Raw genomic sequence first — 14,462 nt, 5'->3', positions numbered from 1 at the left:
ATGAAAGCTTGGTAGAGACAGGAGGACCGTTTCCAGGGTGGTCACTCACATGACTGTCAGATTCAGTTCCTCTCTGGCTGTTGGCAAGAGGCCTCAGTTCCTTGCCCTTGCCTCGTGGATGTCTCCATAGGTGGTTGCCATGACCTCTTGACATAGCGCTGAGCTCCCCCAGAGGAGTGAGTGATCCCAGAGAGGATGGTGTCTTTGATAACGCAGCAATGGACATGCCATCTTTTCTGCAATATACTGTTGGTTACACAGCTCAGCCATGTTCAGTGTGGAAGAAGCTACACAAGGCATGAATCCTGGGGAAGGGGGTGGGGTGCAGAGTGAAGATCCTCTTGGGGGCTGGCTACCAGGGTATGAGTCCGTTGCAGAATTTTGAGCAGGATAATGATGATGCTATAGGTAGAGACAGATATATAGATAATTATGTATATGCATGTGTGCATATGCATAGGTATGTATATATAGATATAGGAATATGTGTATAAATTAACATAGTATGAATACTTATATTTTATTCTATTATTGTATACATTTTGTTATTACACAAGTAATACATGAAAACAGAGAGAAAACTCCCCACCAACCATTTATTTTTTCCAGCTTTATCGAGGTACGACTGACAAACAAAAACTACGTATATTTAAGGCGCACACCATGATGGTTTTTTTTTTTTTTTTTTTTTTGCGGTACGCTGGCCTCTCCCGTTGCGGAGCACAGGCTCCGGACGTGCAGGCTCAATGGCCATGGCTCGCGGGCCCAGCCGCTCCGCGGCATGTGGGATCTTCCCGGACCAGGGCACAAACCCGTGTCCCCTGCATCGGCAGGCGGACTCTCAACCACTGCGCCACGAGGGAAACACCACCATGATGTTTTGATATATGTATACGCTGTGAAATGATCACCACGATATCAAGCTAATTAACACATCAGTCACCTCACATAGTTACCATCTTTGTGTGTACGTGGTGAGAACACTTATGACCTACTCTCTTAGCAAATTTCAAACGTACAATGTTTTATTATTAACTGTAGTCACCACGCTGTACATTAGACCACCAGAACTTATTCATTTTATAATTGGAAGTTTGTACCCTTTGACCAACCCCCGTTCCCCCCTCCCTGTAACCACCCCACTCTTTGTTTCTGTGAGTTCGACTGTCTTTTGGATTCTACGTATAAATGAGGTCATGCAGTATTTGGCTTTCTGTGTCTATCTTTTCTCACTTAGCATAATGTCCTCCAGGTTCATCCATGTTGTTGCAAATGACAGGATTTCCCCCTTCCTCATAGATGAAAAATATTGCAATGTATGTATACACATCTTCTTTATCCATTCACCTGTCCACATACACTTAGGTTGTTTCCATGTCTTGGTTATTGTGAATCATGCTGCAATAAACTGGGGAGTACAGATATCTCTTTGTGATAGAGATTTCATTTTGATATATACCCAGAAGTGGGCTTGCTGGATCACGTGATAATTCTATCTGTAATATATATATATTTTTTTTGGCCGAGCAGGGGCTACTCTTCGTTGCAGTGCGCGGGCTTCTTATTGCGGTGGCAGAGCATGGGCTCTAGGGCGCAGGCTCAGTAGTTGTGGCGCATGGGCTTAGTTGCTCCGCGGCGTGTGGGATCTTCCTGGACCAGTGCTCAAACCCGTGTCCCCTGCGTTGGCAGGTGGATTCTTAACCACTGCGCCACCAGGGAAGTCCCTATTTCTAATTTTTTTAGGAAACTCCAAATTTTTTTCTCACAGTGACTGCACCAATTTACATTCCCAGCAACAGTGTACAAGTGTTCCCTTTTCTCCACACCCTCCTTCCAATCATTTAATTTACACACACATAAAAGTAGATATCCCTTTCCCCTCAAAATATGATCATCCCGAATTTGCTGTTTTATAGCACGCTTTCCCCCTTAATAAGTCACGTGCCACCTTGAGAGTTACCAAGCCCACGATATCCCTCCAGCAAGTGAATGACTGGTCTGAGGAAGCCACCTGCAACACAGGTATCTTCTAAGGCATGCTTCTCATACGTTCTGGAACGTCCCAATCACCAGTCTGGGTGATTCTGATTTAGGAGGTCGGGGTGGGGTCTGAGATTCTGCATTTCTACCAAGCACCCGTGGAATCCTGCTTGATGCTGCTGGTCTATGGTTACACTTTGGGCAGCAACATCCTGAAATGATTAATTATTAAATATTCGACCAGCCTCTCTCACGAGGCTGAACCTTGGAATCTATATTTTCACTACTTTCTCTAGGTGATTCTTTATTATTTTCTCTCTTTTTGTTTTTTGGTGGAGTTTCTTTCTTTTTTGCGGGGTGGTGGTGGTGGTAGAATATACATAATGTCAAATTTGCCATTTTAACCATTTTATTTATTTCTTTATTTTTGGCCTCACCTAAGGGCATGCGGAACTTCCCCACCAGGGATTGAACCTGTGCCCCCTGCAGTGGAAGGTGGAGTCTTAACCACTGGACCACCAAAGAAACCCCATTTTAACCACTTTAAAGTGCACAATTCAACGGCATTATGCACATGCACGATGCTTTGCAACCATCACCGCTCTCTAGTTCCAGAACTTCATCCAAAAAGGAAACCCCATGCCCAATATCAGTCACTCCCCATTCTCCCCAGCCCATGGCAATCACAGATCTGCTTCCTCCCGCCCCACACCGCTTTGAGGCATGTGTGATCTTATTTTCCCGACCAGGGATGGAACCCATGCCCCCTGCAGTGGAAGCAATGGAGCCCTAACTCCTAGACTGCCAGGGAATTCCCCAGATCTGTTTTCTGTCTCTCCAGATTCACCTATTCTGGATATTTCATAGAGATGGAATTACTCCATATGTGAATTTTTGTCTCTGGCTCCTTTCACCCAGTATGATGTTTTTAAGGTTCATCTGTGTTGTGGCATGTGTCAGAGATTTATTCATTTTTCCGAGGTGTCTCTTATGTCATCTGTGGGTCGAGAACCAGTTGGATCCTGTCCGGGCAGTGTAGCAGCAGGGGTTGAGAGTACAAACTCTGTAATGTGGTGGCCAGTTACACCTCCTTGGAAAGCCTCACTCTGCTCATCTGTAAAATGGGGATAATAACAGCCCCTCCCTCACAGGACTATTTGCAAAGTGACTGGAGTGTGCTAAGATCTCAGCAACTGTTAGGTACTATTGTTCTTCCATCTTGCGAATATGCTGTAATCGGTCCAACCAACCTCCTACAGCTGGACATTACGGCTCTTCCTATTTTGCTGCTTTTTCAACAAATGCTGAGACAAACATCTTTAAATATTTTAACACTTGTCCAGTTATTTCTTTAGCATAAAATCCTGGAAGTGGCATTGGCGTGTTAAAATGTTATTTGTATTATGAAATATTTCTGACACGTAGAAAAAGAACAGACAGTGAATACAATGAACTCAGGGCTTCCACCTCCGGGCTTAAAAAACAAAAAAATTACAAATAACAATGTCCTGAGTAGCTTTCCTGGTTGCATCCCTTCCGCTCTGCCCACAGAGGTCGCCACTGGGACTCCCCCGTCCCTTATCATACCCATGCAAGTTTGTGTATCATTTCATGCGTCCACACACAACCCCTGTTTTATGTGTTTTAAAACTGCGTGCATTCGACTATGTAAACTTCTGCAACTAGCAGCATGCTTTAGGGTTGTCCAGGTTGATATACAGAGTGCTGGTTCACTTACTTTCACTGTAGTATGGTGTTCCCCTGTGTAAAGATACCATGATCCATTTAATTCATGCCTCATGTGATGGACATTTAAGCCGCTTCCAGTTTTTCACCCTTACGAACACCACTGTCGCAAGTATTCTTGTGCTTATTTTTTTGTTCACATTTTTGAGAATTTCTCTAGGGTGTACACCCGCTGGTGGAAGGTCTGCACTTTTTTTTTTTCTTTCGGTACGCTAGCCTCTCACTGTTGTGGCCGCTCCCGTTGCGGAGCACAGGCTCCGGACGCGCAGGCTCAGCGGCCATAGCTCACGGGCCTAGCTGCTCCGCGGCACGTCTTCCCGGACCGGGGCACGAACACGTGTCCCCTGCATTGGCAGGCGGATCCTCAACCACTGCGCCATCAGGGAAGCCCAGGGCTGCACTTTTAAGATTCAGACCTGCTGATAGGACTTTCCCGAATAGCTGAGTTTTTTTGTTGCTGTTGTTTTTTTTAATTAATTTTTATTGGAATTTAGTTGATTTACAGTGTTGTTTCAGTTGAGGTGAGCTTTTTTTTTTTTTTTTTTCGGAACGCGGGCCTCTCCCGTTGCGGAGCACAGGCTCCGGACGCGCAGGCTCAGCGGCCATGGCTCACGGGGCCAGCCGCTCCGCGGCATGTGGGATCCTCCCGGACCGAGGCACTAACCCGTGTCCCCCGCATCGGCAGGCGGACTCTCAACCACTGCGCCACCAGGGAAGCCCCGAGCTGAGCTTTTTATAGGGTCCTCTCTGCTTGCTGGCTCCCCTTCTCCGGGTGAGGCTGCATCTCTTCTCCGGAGCTATAGCCATCCTTATGGGGGTGGGGGTACCTGGGTTGGGGGTGTCTCCGAGCTGGGGATAGTCCCAGCTGGGGAAAGAACAGAGGGTGGGAGGCTGGAAGCACGAGTGAAGGACACCTAGGAGGGTGTTAAGGAAGACCCCTCAAAGAGGGACCAGTGTGGTCCTTATTTTATAGATGCGAGCCTGAGGCCCAGAGACGGCAAGCCACTTCTCCAAAGTCACAGAGTGAAGGATTGCAGAAACCAGCTTCATACATTCATTCCTTCAGCACAAATTAATGAAGCACCTATTCCGTGCCACGCATTGTTCCAAGAGCACAGGATATACAGCCGGCAACAAAACAAAGACCGCCTGCTCCAAGTGTGGGGCTTATTATTCTGGGCGTAATTATGATGAATTACGAATTATGTTTGCCTCTAGGACTGGAGCAGAGGGGTGATCTCAACTGTGGGCGTGGGGGGGTGCCCCATGGGAGCTCCCCATGAGTCAGGGCTTTCTTCAAAGCCCCCACCTATCAATCTCCTTCTTTCTGACCCTTTCACCCACAGAGTGTATTGTGGGTACTCAAAATTAAACAGGTTATTTAGGGGAAGAGAAGGTGGTCTAGGAGTGAGGAAGAGAGCGAAAAGCCCTTTGTACCGGGCAGGGTTGTCAATAAAGTTTTGTCGCCTTGGCAACCGCCGGCCCAGACAGGCGGGGGGAAGGAGGTGCGCGCGCATTCACCCCCCCTCCCGTCCTCCCCTGCTTTCTCCCTCTGGTGGTCGAAGGTTTCGCCACAGAAAAAGAACAGGGAGGTCGCGACTCTATGGTGACAGGCGGAGACCTTAGCCAATGGAAGCATGAGTCGCTCCAAGGCCAACCAATCACATACGGGCTCTGGAGCAGGCGGTACCCGCCCTCTTTCCACTTGGACCCAAATAACCCGACCCAAACCCGCGTTTCTCCCGGAGCGACGACGCTTTCGGCCAATGAGGGCGTCGACTTTGGGCCGTGGGCGGGGATACGTCTCCATGGCAGCGCCGGAAGGACAGCGGCGGCAGCCACTGGGTGCAGTTGGCGGCTCTCAACAGCAGCGAGGGCGACGCGGAGTTTTTTAGGGGCGCTGACCGTGGGGCGGGCAGGGAGGGGCAGAGCGGAGTCCGGCCAACGGGAGCGGCGCAAGCTTCAGAGCGACTGAAGAGTGGCGGCGACCTTGGCCAATGGAAGGCCGTGACGGCCGTTGCGAGGCGGGCCCGGCTGGGCAGACGGGAGGCGCGGCGACCGTGTCTGAAGAGAGCTGGAGAAGGCTGTGGGAGGTGGTGGCAGCCGCAGCGCGGGCGCCTGAGGAGGAGGAGGAGGAGGAGAAGCGGGTGAGGGGCGGCGCGGGGCCCGACTTCTGAGCCCCCTCTCGGCCCCCGCCCCGCGCCGCCTTGGCTCCCGGTCGTCCCCAGCCCCGACTGTCCCCCTCCCCGCCCGGCCCCTCCTCGTGTCCAGGCGCCCACGTCTCCTGGCCCTTCGGCGAGCCTCAGGCTGCTCTCGGCGCCCAGCCCCTTTCCTGTGCTTCCTTACCCAGGCCCCGCTCTCGCGCTCCAGGCCCTTCCCTGGACCCTCAGCTCGCCCTCTGACTCTACACTCCCCTCCCTGGGTCTCAGGCCCTTCTCCTGCACTTTCCCTGCCTCCCCAGGCTCCTGTCTGCTTCCCCTAATTTCCCTCTGGACCTCAGGCCTTTCCCCTGGATTCTCACTGTCTACCCAGATCCTTCCCTGGAGCCCAGGCTCTCTTCTCGCGGCTCTTCTGTGCTCCTCCCTGGATCCCTAGGACTTTCCCCTGTCCCTGTTTGCTTCTCCAAGCCCCGTTCTGGAACCCCTAGGCCCCCCTATACCATCTCAGGACCCTCCCTGGACCTCCAGGTCCTTCTCTACTTTCGTTGGACCCCTGGTCTCCCTGCTAGCTTTCTTGGGGTCCTCCCTGGATCCCCAAGCCTTCCCGCAGCCCTCGGTCTCCCCCGCAGGCACCCCCGCCCCTTCTCCCTGCCCCAGCTCCCTCCCTGTGGTGTCCGTATTACCCGCTTGCCCCTCTGCAGCTTCCGTTCTGTCCCAGCGCCTTCCCGCAGCGCCCCCTCTTTATTTATCCCCAGCCTGCGTGCCTTCTCGACCCCCTTTCCCAGCTGCTCTAGCTCCTGATCTCTTTCCAGCTCCCCTTTCCTCGCCGTCCCCCATCTGCTCTCCCTGAAGCACCGTGGTGTCGGTGCCCACCAGGCCCTCTGCAGTCGGGGTTAGGAGGCTTGTTTTGTTTCGTTTTGCTAATCCCCGTCTTTCTCCTATTTTTTTATGGGCCTCTTCTGCCTCTCCACACCGTTCCTTTTCTCTCCCCCCCTCCCCCCGCTTTGTCCTCTGTGCCCCTCCCTCCCCCGGAATCCTTGGAGAGAGAGCAGGTGCTGGGATCCTTCCTCTGCTCTCCCTCCCCTCACCCGCCTCCGACTCGGGCTGCCTGGGGTTTCACCCAGAGCCTTCTGAGGACTCCCAAGGGCTGCTGGGGATGGGGGTGGAGGCCAAGGCCAGGAGAGAGTGGGGATGGGCAGAGGAACAAGCAGTTCTGGTTGGGCAGGAAGTCTGGGCTTTTTCCTTGGTGAGGGCCAGAGGTGGAGCTGCTGGGTCCCCCTTGACTTCCACCTCCTGCAGGACTAAGCCTTTAGGGTTATCCCAGACTGCCAATTAATCAGCCTTCCGTGAGCCAGTTGGCACGTTTGCGTGTGTGTGTGTGTGTGTGTGTGTGTGTGTGTGTGTGGTGTGTATGGGGGTCCTGGGGAATCTGCGTGTGCGCACAGGGTCTGCGAGTGTGTGTGCACGTGGCGGGGCTGTCATAGGTGGTTGGAGGAGATGCAGCTACTAACGATGGTGGCTGGCATTTCTTTGGGGATCTCCCCATTGTCAGAAGCACTTGTTGCATTTCATCTTCACCGAGAGCCCTGTGAAGTCAGTATTGCTTTTCTCCCTGCTTTATAGATGAGGAGACTGAAGGGCTTGCCTAAGTCTCACACAACCTATAAGTGACATAGAGCAGGCACACGCCCAGGGCACCGCCCCTGCCCCTGCCCTGAGCTCTCCACTCTCCGCAGGAGGCAGCATGGTGCCTGGGGCACCATGGGCCCCGACAGAGTGACAGCCAGGGAACTGTGTGAGAATGACGACCTCGCCACCAGCCTCGTCCTGGACCCCTACCTCGGCTTCCGCACCCATAAGATGAACGTCAGGTGAGGCGACCTGGGGGAGGGCGACCGAGGGCTCGGGACCCCTTCCTTCCACTGCCACCCCTCAGCCCCATCCTCCTCTCAGCTCCGAGTGGGGGTGGGGGTGGGGCCTGGGAAGGCCCAGAGGGAATAGGCCAAGGCCCTGGGACCCAGGCGTGCCCTCTCCCCCAGCCCCGTGCCCCCGCTGCGGCGACAGCACCACCTGCGCTCAGCGCTGGAGGCCTTCCTGAGGCAGCGGGACCTGGAGGCTGCGTACCGGGCCCTGACGCTGGGAGGCTGGATGGCCCACTACTTCCAGAGCCGGGGCCCGCGGCAGGAGGCTGCCCTCAAGACCCACGTGAGGGAGCCCTTCCCTTCCCTCCCCTCGGCCCTCGTGTTCTCCCCGTCTCCTCTGCCTGTCCTGGGTCCTCCGCCCTGCCGGGCAGACCTTCAGCACAGCTCCCTGGGACTCCCTGACTTCCTAGCCATTGGGACCATCTGAGGCAAGGCTCAGAGAATCCTAGGAAAGGAGAGCTGGGGGGCCCTCTAAGATGGAGTCTAACTTCTTCATTTGACAGATGAGGAAACTGAGGCCCCGAGAGGGGAAGTGAGTTCCCTGAGACCACACAGCGAGTCAGTGGCAGAGCAGGACTAGAACCCAGGAGAGAGGGCCGAGGACGACCCTGCCCCACGTCCTCACCCTGCCACCCCTCACCTCCCCCAGATCTATCGCTACCTCCGAGCCTTCCTGCCTGAAAGCGGCTTCACCATCTTGCCCTGTACCCGTTATTCCATGGAGACAAATGGAGCCAAGATTGTGTCTACCCGCGCTTGGTAAGAGGGCAGAACATGCCTCCCAGGGCCCCAGGCCTGACAGGAGGCATCCCTCCCTGGGGGCTGCTGGGGGAGGAAACCCCCTCCCTTCTGGAGGAGACTGGACACTCGGGACAGGGCCATGAAGATGTCTGTGTTGAGAGAAAGGAGGCCGGGTCTGGTCCCCCAAGACCCTCCTGGCCCACCACGGCCCTGCTGGGAGATGAGATCCCCTCGAGACCCAGGCTCTCTGGGGCTGCCAAGAAAGGACTGATCTTGCACCCAGGACTGTGCTGTCTTTTTTTTCATCCCCACTGGAGCCCCTGCTGCGTAGCAATCGCTGCTGGGTACGGGGCAGGACCGTGAACAAGAGGACCTTGCCCACTGCTCACATTCTAGCGGGAAGGCAGGTGGTAGCTGAGTGAGCGCACAGGGCTGACCACAGCTGCTCAGTGAGTCCCGAGCCTGCCCGGGAATTTTGAGAGTGTTCCTGGGAGCCAGGCCTAGGCTGAGGCCCGAAGGATGAGCCAAAGGGTCTAGTGAAGAGTGCGGGGGCGCCTGTGGGGACTTCCGGGCAGGACTGGACTGCGAGAGGCCGAGGCAGTGGGCACTGGAGGCTGGAGGAACCAAGAGCGGGAGAGGATGCGGGTCAGGCTTTCAGGAGGTGGAGGGTGCCGCGCCTGCGCAGGTGTAGAGGCAACGGTGGGTGAATTTCAGATTTGGGAGCTGGAATGCGGTGGCTGGTGCGTCCCATCGATTCTTCCCGCCGGAGGCCTGGGATGAGGGGCCCCTGTCCCCAGCACTGGTGGTCAGGGAGGTGCTCACAGACCCACCACCTGGCTTCTGGGCAGGAAAAAGAACGAAAAGTTGGAGCTGCTGGTGGGCTGCATCGCAGAGCTGCGGGAGGCGGACGAGGGGCTGCTGAGGGCCGGGGAGAATGACTTCAGTATCATGTACTCCACCCGCAAGCGCAGCGCTCAGCTGTGGCTCGGCCCGGCCGCCTTCATCAACCACGGTGGGGACGAGGAGGGGGCTGGGGGGGCCGGAGGGGGCAGTGGGGGCGGGGCCGGGGGCGGGGTGGTGCGAGGAGCCAGCGGGGGAGGGGTTGAGCCCCGGCTCTCTGGCTCGCTGACCCAGTTCTCTTCTCTCCCCGCGACCCCCCAACTGGCTCCAGACTGCAAACCCAACTGCAAGGTGAGACCTGGGGACCCCCGTTCGCAGGAATGGGCACGAGGGAGGGGCTTTCTGCTCGGCGAATAGCCAGAAACTGTCCCGGGTCTCCCCGTCTGACAAAGTAGTTTCCCACCCCTGGCTGTGCAGCACTGGCGCTTGTGCGATTGTCAGAGGAGGGAGGGGCTCTGGTTAAAGTCACACTGGAACCCAGGCTGCCACCTGCTGGCCGCATTCTCCCTTCTCTGAACCTGGGCGGGGGGCTGGGCCAGTTTGGCGGGACTGTGGTGATGGGGAGACACAAAGTGCCCCTGCCTGTGCCATGGGCCCCGGGCTTCCCAGGGAGACACCCACGGCAGCTGTGATAGCAGGAGGCTGGGGAGGGCCTCCTGGGGTGGGGTCAGAGCAAGCGCTGCCCTGGAGGACAAGGACTCTTCCCGATAGGAGGTTCTGGGAGGCCACCCCCCACCCTGTGCTGCGTGTGGAGCACGGAGCAGTGAGAGAGAGGAGTTGTGGGGAGGTGGCCCCTGTAAGGCCTTGGGTGTGCACCCTGCCAAGTGTGGGGCTCACCTGGCCGCCCTTGGGACCCCAGGGGTGTGGGGAGGGTTTGAGTCCTGGCTCTGCTGCCCTGGCCCTGTTTTCTCTTCTCGGATGGGAAATGGGGAGAACTTGCCTCCTGGGACAGTTGTGAAGGCTGGGTGTGTGTCAGCGTCCTGTGACTCTGCACACTGTTCCGTGGGTTTCAGGGCACAGACGCTGGATAGGATGGAGAGTCAAGCAAAGCTCGGTGAGGTGGGGGTCAGCCACCACGTGGTGTGGAACCGCAGGCTGCATGCAAGTGACGCTGGAGCTAGGCGTTGAAGGAGGAGTAGGATTTTTCTAGGTGTTGAGGGCAAATGGGGCCGCTTTAGGGCATCTCAGAGGGGAGGCGCCACACCGGAGAGCGAGGAGGCACAGTAGCTCCCGCCTCGTGTGTCAGCATGAGCTGGGTCTGCCCCGTGGAGGCTCCCACGGGGTGAGTGAAGGGGGCTTGGTTCTCAGAGGCCCTGGTGCCGCTGCTCTGGGAGCTTCGGGGGTGGCCCTGGCAGGTGGCCTGGGGCAGAGCTGCGTAGGAGGTGATGAGGGGCAGCTGGGGTCTCAGGGAGGCAGGGAAAGAGGACGCCCAACACTGCCCGCTCGGGAGGTGCCGGCCAGTTGTCCTGGCGTCAGGCGGGTGGGCGGGCGGCCAGGGGCACTCCCAGGTGTGTGTCAGGCTAGGATGGACAGATGGGTGGGCGGGCAGATGGATGGATGGGAGTGCTGCCTCTCCCAAATGGGGAGCTTGGAGTCAGGAGCAGGCAGGCGAGAGGGGTGGCGATCCTGGACTGGGGCTGCGGGGTGGACACAGGCCTCGGGGAGGGCAGGATGCAGAGCCAGGCAGAGGCGCACATCTCGGCCACTGAGGTGCAGGCTGGCAGGGTGTCTCAGAGGAGCCCAAGAAGGAGTGCTGGAGGAATCAGTTCTTGTGTGCGCTGCCAGAGGCTGGTTAGGTCATGTCCTGCAGGGAGGGTGGGAGCCAGCAAAACGGGGGAGGGTCAGGGAGTGCATGCTGAGGGCAGGCCCTGGGCAGGGCTCTTCCCCGGGCTCCCGGCGCTGCCCATCCTAGGGGGACCCTTGAGGCCAGGGTGCCAGCCAGGCGGGGTGGAGCCAGGCCACCCCCAGGACAGGGCGCTGAGCCTCCTGGCCCCTAGTTCGTACCTGCAGATGGGAACGCAGCCTGCGTGAAGGTGCTCCGGGACATCGAGCCAGGGGACGAGGTGACATGCTTCTACGGCGAAGGCTTCTTCGGTGAAAAGAATGAGCACTGTGAATGCTACACCTGCGAGAGGTGGGGATGGCCTGCAGGAAGGGACACGGTCCCTGGGATCCTGGGAACCAGAAGTGCATCCTCAGGGCCCACCCCTCGCTCCCTCATTTCCCTCCCATCCTTAGGAGAGGCGAAGGAGCTTTCCGACTGCAGCCCAAGGAGCCCCTGCCGCCCCGGCCCATGGACAAGTATGAGCTCCGGGAGACGAAGCGGCGGCTGCAGCAGGGCCTGGATGGCCCCCGGGCCTGTGCCCACCCACCCCCGCTGCGCCGGGACCTGTTCTGCGGTGAGTGTGGGGCGGGGACCCTGTCCTGTTGGCCTGTCTTCATCAGCTGCTCCCCCAGCCCCAGCCCCTTCTCTGCCCTCCTCTCGTCTTGTCCCTCCTGGTACCCCCACTTGGTCCCCCAGACAGGACCTCACTCCTGAACATCCTCTCTTCATCTGTCCCCCTCTGAAGAGCATCGGGCAGGGGTGGGGGGGGTAGCGGCTGGCCTGAGGAGGAGCTCTTCCCCTCTGAAGAGGCCCTGCTCACACAGCTGCCCTTTTCTCTCCCCACTCCCCCTCCCTTGGGCCTCCACAGCTGCCTGCCAGCCCCTGCGCCCCCCGCCCTGCGGCGCCCGCCCCGATGCCTCACCCCTCTGGCTCCAGTGGCTGCCTCAGCCCCAGCTCCGGGTGCGCCCCCGGAGGCGCCGACGCCCCCAGCCCCGGCGGGCCCCGGCGCCCCCCGTTCTCCGTGCTGCCCGCGTCTCCCTGCACCGATGGGGAGGCTGTGGCCCCCACTGCTGCCTGCGGGCGGAGGCCCTAGTGGCTCTGGGGCCGGCCGCCCGTGCCCGCTGGGCCCCCCAGCAGGACTGGCACTGGGCCCGGCGCTACGGGCTGCCTTACGTGGTACGTGTGGATCTGAGCCGTGTGGCCCCGGCCCCGCCTGCCACTGCCACTCCCGTCCCCGCCAGGACCCCAGGCCCCATCCCCATCCCCAAGCAGGCCCTTGCCTTTGCCCCCTTCTCCCCACCCAAGCGCCTGCGGCTCGTGGTCAGCCATGGCTCCATTGACCTGGATGTCAACGGTGATGGGCCGTGACGGGCTGGACAGGGAGGCCCAGGCTGGGAGAGGAGGGCGTCCCTCCTGGTCCCCTCTGCCCTGAGTTCTCAGTAACCGACCTCCAGAAGGAGCTCTTGGACCTCTGGGAGGGCGTTGACTTTCAACCCCAGCACAGCTCTGACCCCCGGGGCGGGTTGGTTTGGACACCCCCTGGGGATCTGACCCCTGACCCTTCGTGACTGCTGACCCCTGAGCCACCCCCATCGTAGCAGGGAGCCCTGGTCATTGCCACCCTCCCACCCCAGCCCCAGCCTCAGGGCTGAAGGAGCTGTTCCCTCCCCACCCGCCTTCTCCTGCCCAGGGAGCAAAGCCATAAGGGGTGGGGGCCGCCCCGTGGCTTCTCCAAAGAAGCCCAGGCCTCGGGAGGAGGTGGAACTGACATGGGCTGGCGTTCCCTAGACACTGCCCTACAGAGGGGAGTCAGTGTGCTCTCGGCTCTGTGTCTGAGGTGGGGGGCGACGAGGGGGCGGCCAGGGGCATGTCCCCACCACCCCCGTGGGTCTCAGGGAGGCCGGTGCGACCTCATCTTTCTCATGGTGCTATCCCTGGTGCTACTGGGCTGTGGGGGCTCCCTCCCCTCCCCCACGCCAGAATGGGGTATGTTGGGGGATTGGAAGCACTTGAACTTTCTATTTTATTTTATTAAAACCTTGTCATAAGCAGTGCCCTGGGAAGCATTTCATCTTGATTTACATTTTGAAGTGATGTCCATTGGGAGGGTGAGACCCTCCGCCTTGCTGGGGAGACCAGATCAGGAGGAAGCAGCCCAGACTTTGGGCGCTGAAAGCTTTGGAAGGGTGGAAGGGCAGTGGGCTCTGAGGATGGCCGAGAACAGAGGCGCAAACTGTGCTCATAAAGAACGCTTTCAGTCCCATCTTCTCACCCAGGTGGGGAGTCTCCCCATTTTTCAGATGAGATTAGTGAGGTCCAGCAATTAGAGTGACTTGTCCCGGGTCACCTGGGGCCAGATCACCCTTGTCTGAAGTCAGAGCCCCTCCCAGATCTCACGTGTGTCATCTCGGTTGGCCTGGCTCTGTGAGGCCAGGACAGTGAATCTTCTTGTTTCTTCTGATCCAGTTCAGTTCTCAGTTCTCCAACCAGGGATTCAACCCGGGCCACAGCAGTGAAAGCCCAGAATCCTAACTACTAGGCCACCAGGGAACTCCCCCCCATCGTCTCTTAATTCTCACCTCAACCCCCATTCTACAGAAGGAAATACTAACAGCTTACAATCAGTGAGTGCTTCCTGGTACTAGGCACCCGCTGCAAAGCGTCTTGTGGATATGTTTTTTTTGTTCACTGAGGCCTCACAGCCATTTCATGAGGACAAGCCAGGAACGTCTGAGGGTCGTGTGTGGGCTGCAGGCCCCAGTTTATCTCCTCCATGTCGACCAGCCTTGGAAAAGTTTACCCTGGAGGCTGATGAGGCCAGGCCATATGCATGAGGGACATGGGGGTGCTGAGAAGAGGGAGTGAACACACATGGAGAGGCTGCAGGAAGACTTGGGTGGGCCAAGGAGATGGCCCAGGAAGGGGCACTTCCACAGTGGACCTGGGGGTGGGGATGGGGACAGTTCAAAGCAGGTAACTTTTTTTTTTTTTACTTTAAAATTCATATTTATGTATAGCCTGCTTCATCCCTTTCAGAATGAGAAAATGTGTCTTTCTTCCATGCAAATCCTACTGAACCCTCCTAGTTTTCTCCCTCAGGTTAAAAATGAGGGAGAGGGCCTCCCAGTCAGCAAGTGGTAACGAAGAGAATGAAGAGAGATGGTTGACACAGTCGCTAAAGAACTTGTC

The 14,462-nt window shown here is 57.4% G+C and overlaps 1 protein-coding gene and 1 long non-coding RNA gene across 2 annotated transcripts; one reads left to right on the top strand and one right to left on the bottom strand.

Moving 5' to 3' along the window:
• Positions 1–4,766: 4,766 nt before the first annotated feature.
• LOC137214934 (uncharacterized) lies at positions 4,767–6,910 on the bottom strand. Its single transcript, XR_010939096.1, has 2 exons — positions 6,569–6,910; positions 4,767–5,844 (listed from the first exon to the last, which is right to left on the bottom strand). It is a non-coding gene; the product is annotated as an uncharacterized lncRNA (long non-coding RNA).
• Positions 5,760–13,327, top strand: KMT5C (lysine methyltransferase 5C). The gene is made up of 9 exons (XM_067719142.1): positions 5,760–5,873; positions 7,622–7,756; positions 7,925–8,090; positions 8,457–8,566; positions 9,397–9,560; positions 9,720–9,739; positions 11,446–11,582; positions 11,687–11,847; positions 12,142–13,327. The coding sequence occupies exons 2-9, from the start codon at positions 7,647–7,649 to the stop codon at positions 12,639–12,641; spliced, it is 1,368 nt and encodes a 455-aa protein (XP_067575243.1). The 5' UTR covers positions 5,760–5,873; positions 7,622–7,646; the 3' UTR covers positions 12,642–13,327.
• Positions 13,328–14,462: the final 1,135 nt, after the last annotated feature.

The sequence above is a fragment of the Pseudorca crassidens genome, chromosome 20, assembly GCF_039906515.1.
Source record: "Pseudorca crassidens isolate mPseCra1 chromosome 20, mPseCra1.hap1, whole genome shotgun sequence".
In the NCBI taxonomy this organism is placed as follows: Eukaryota; Metazoa; Chordata; class Mammalia; order Artiodactyla; family Delphinidae; genus Pseudorca; species Pseudorca crassidens.
This window is presented reverse-complemented; position numbering and strand designations above follow the sequence as displayed.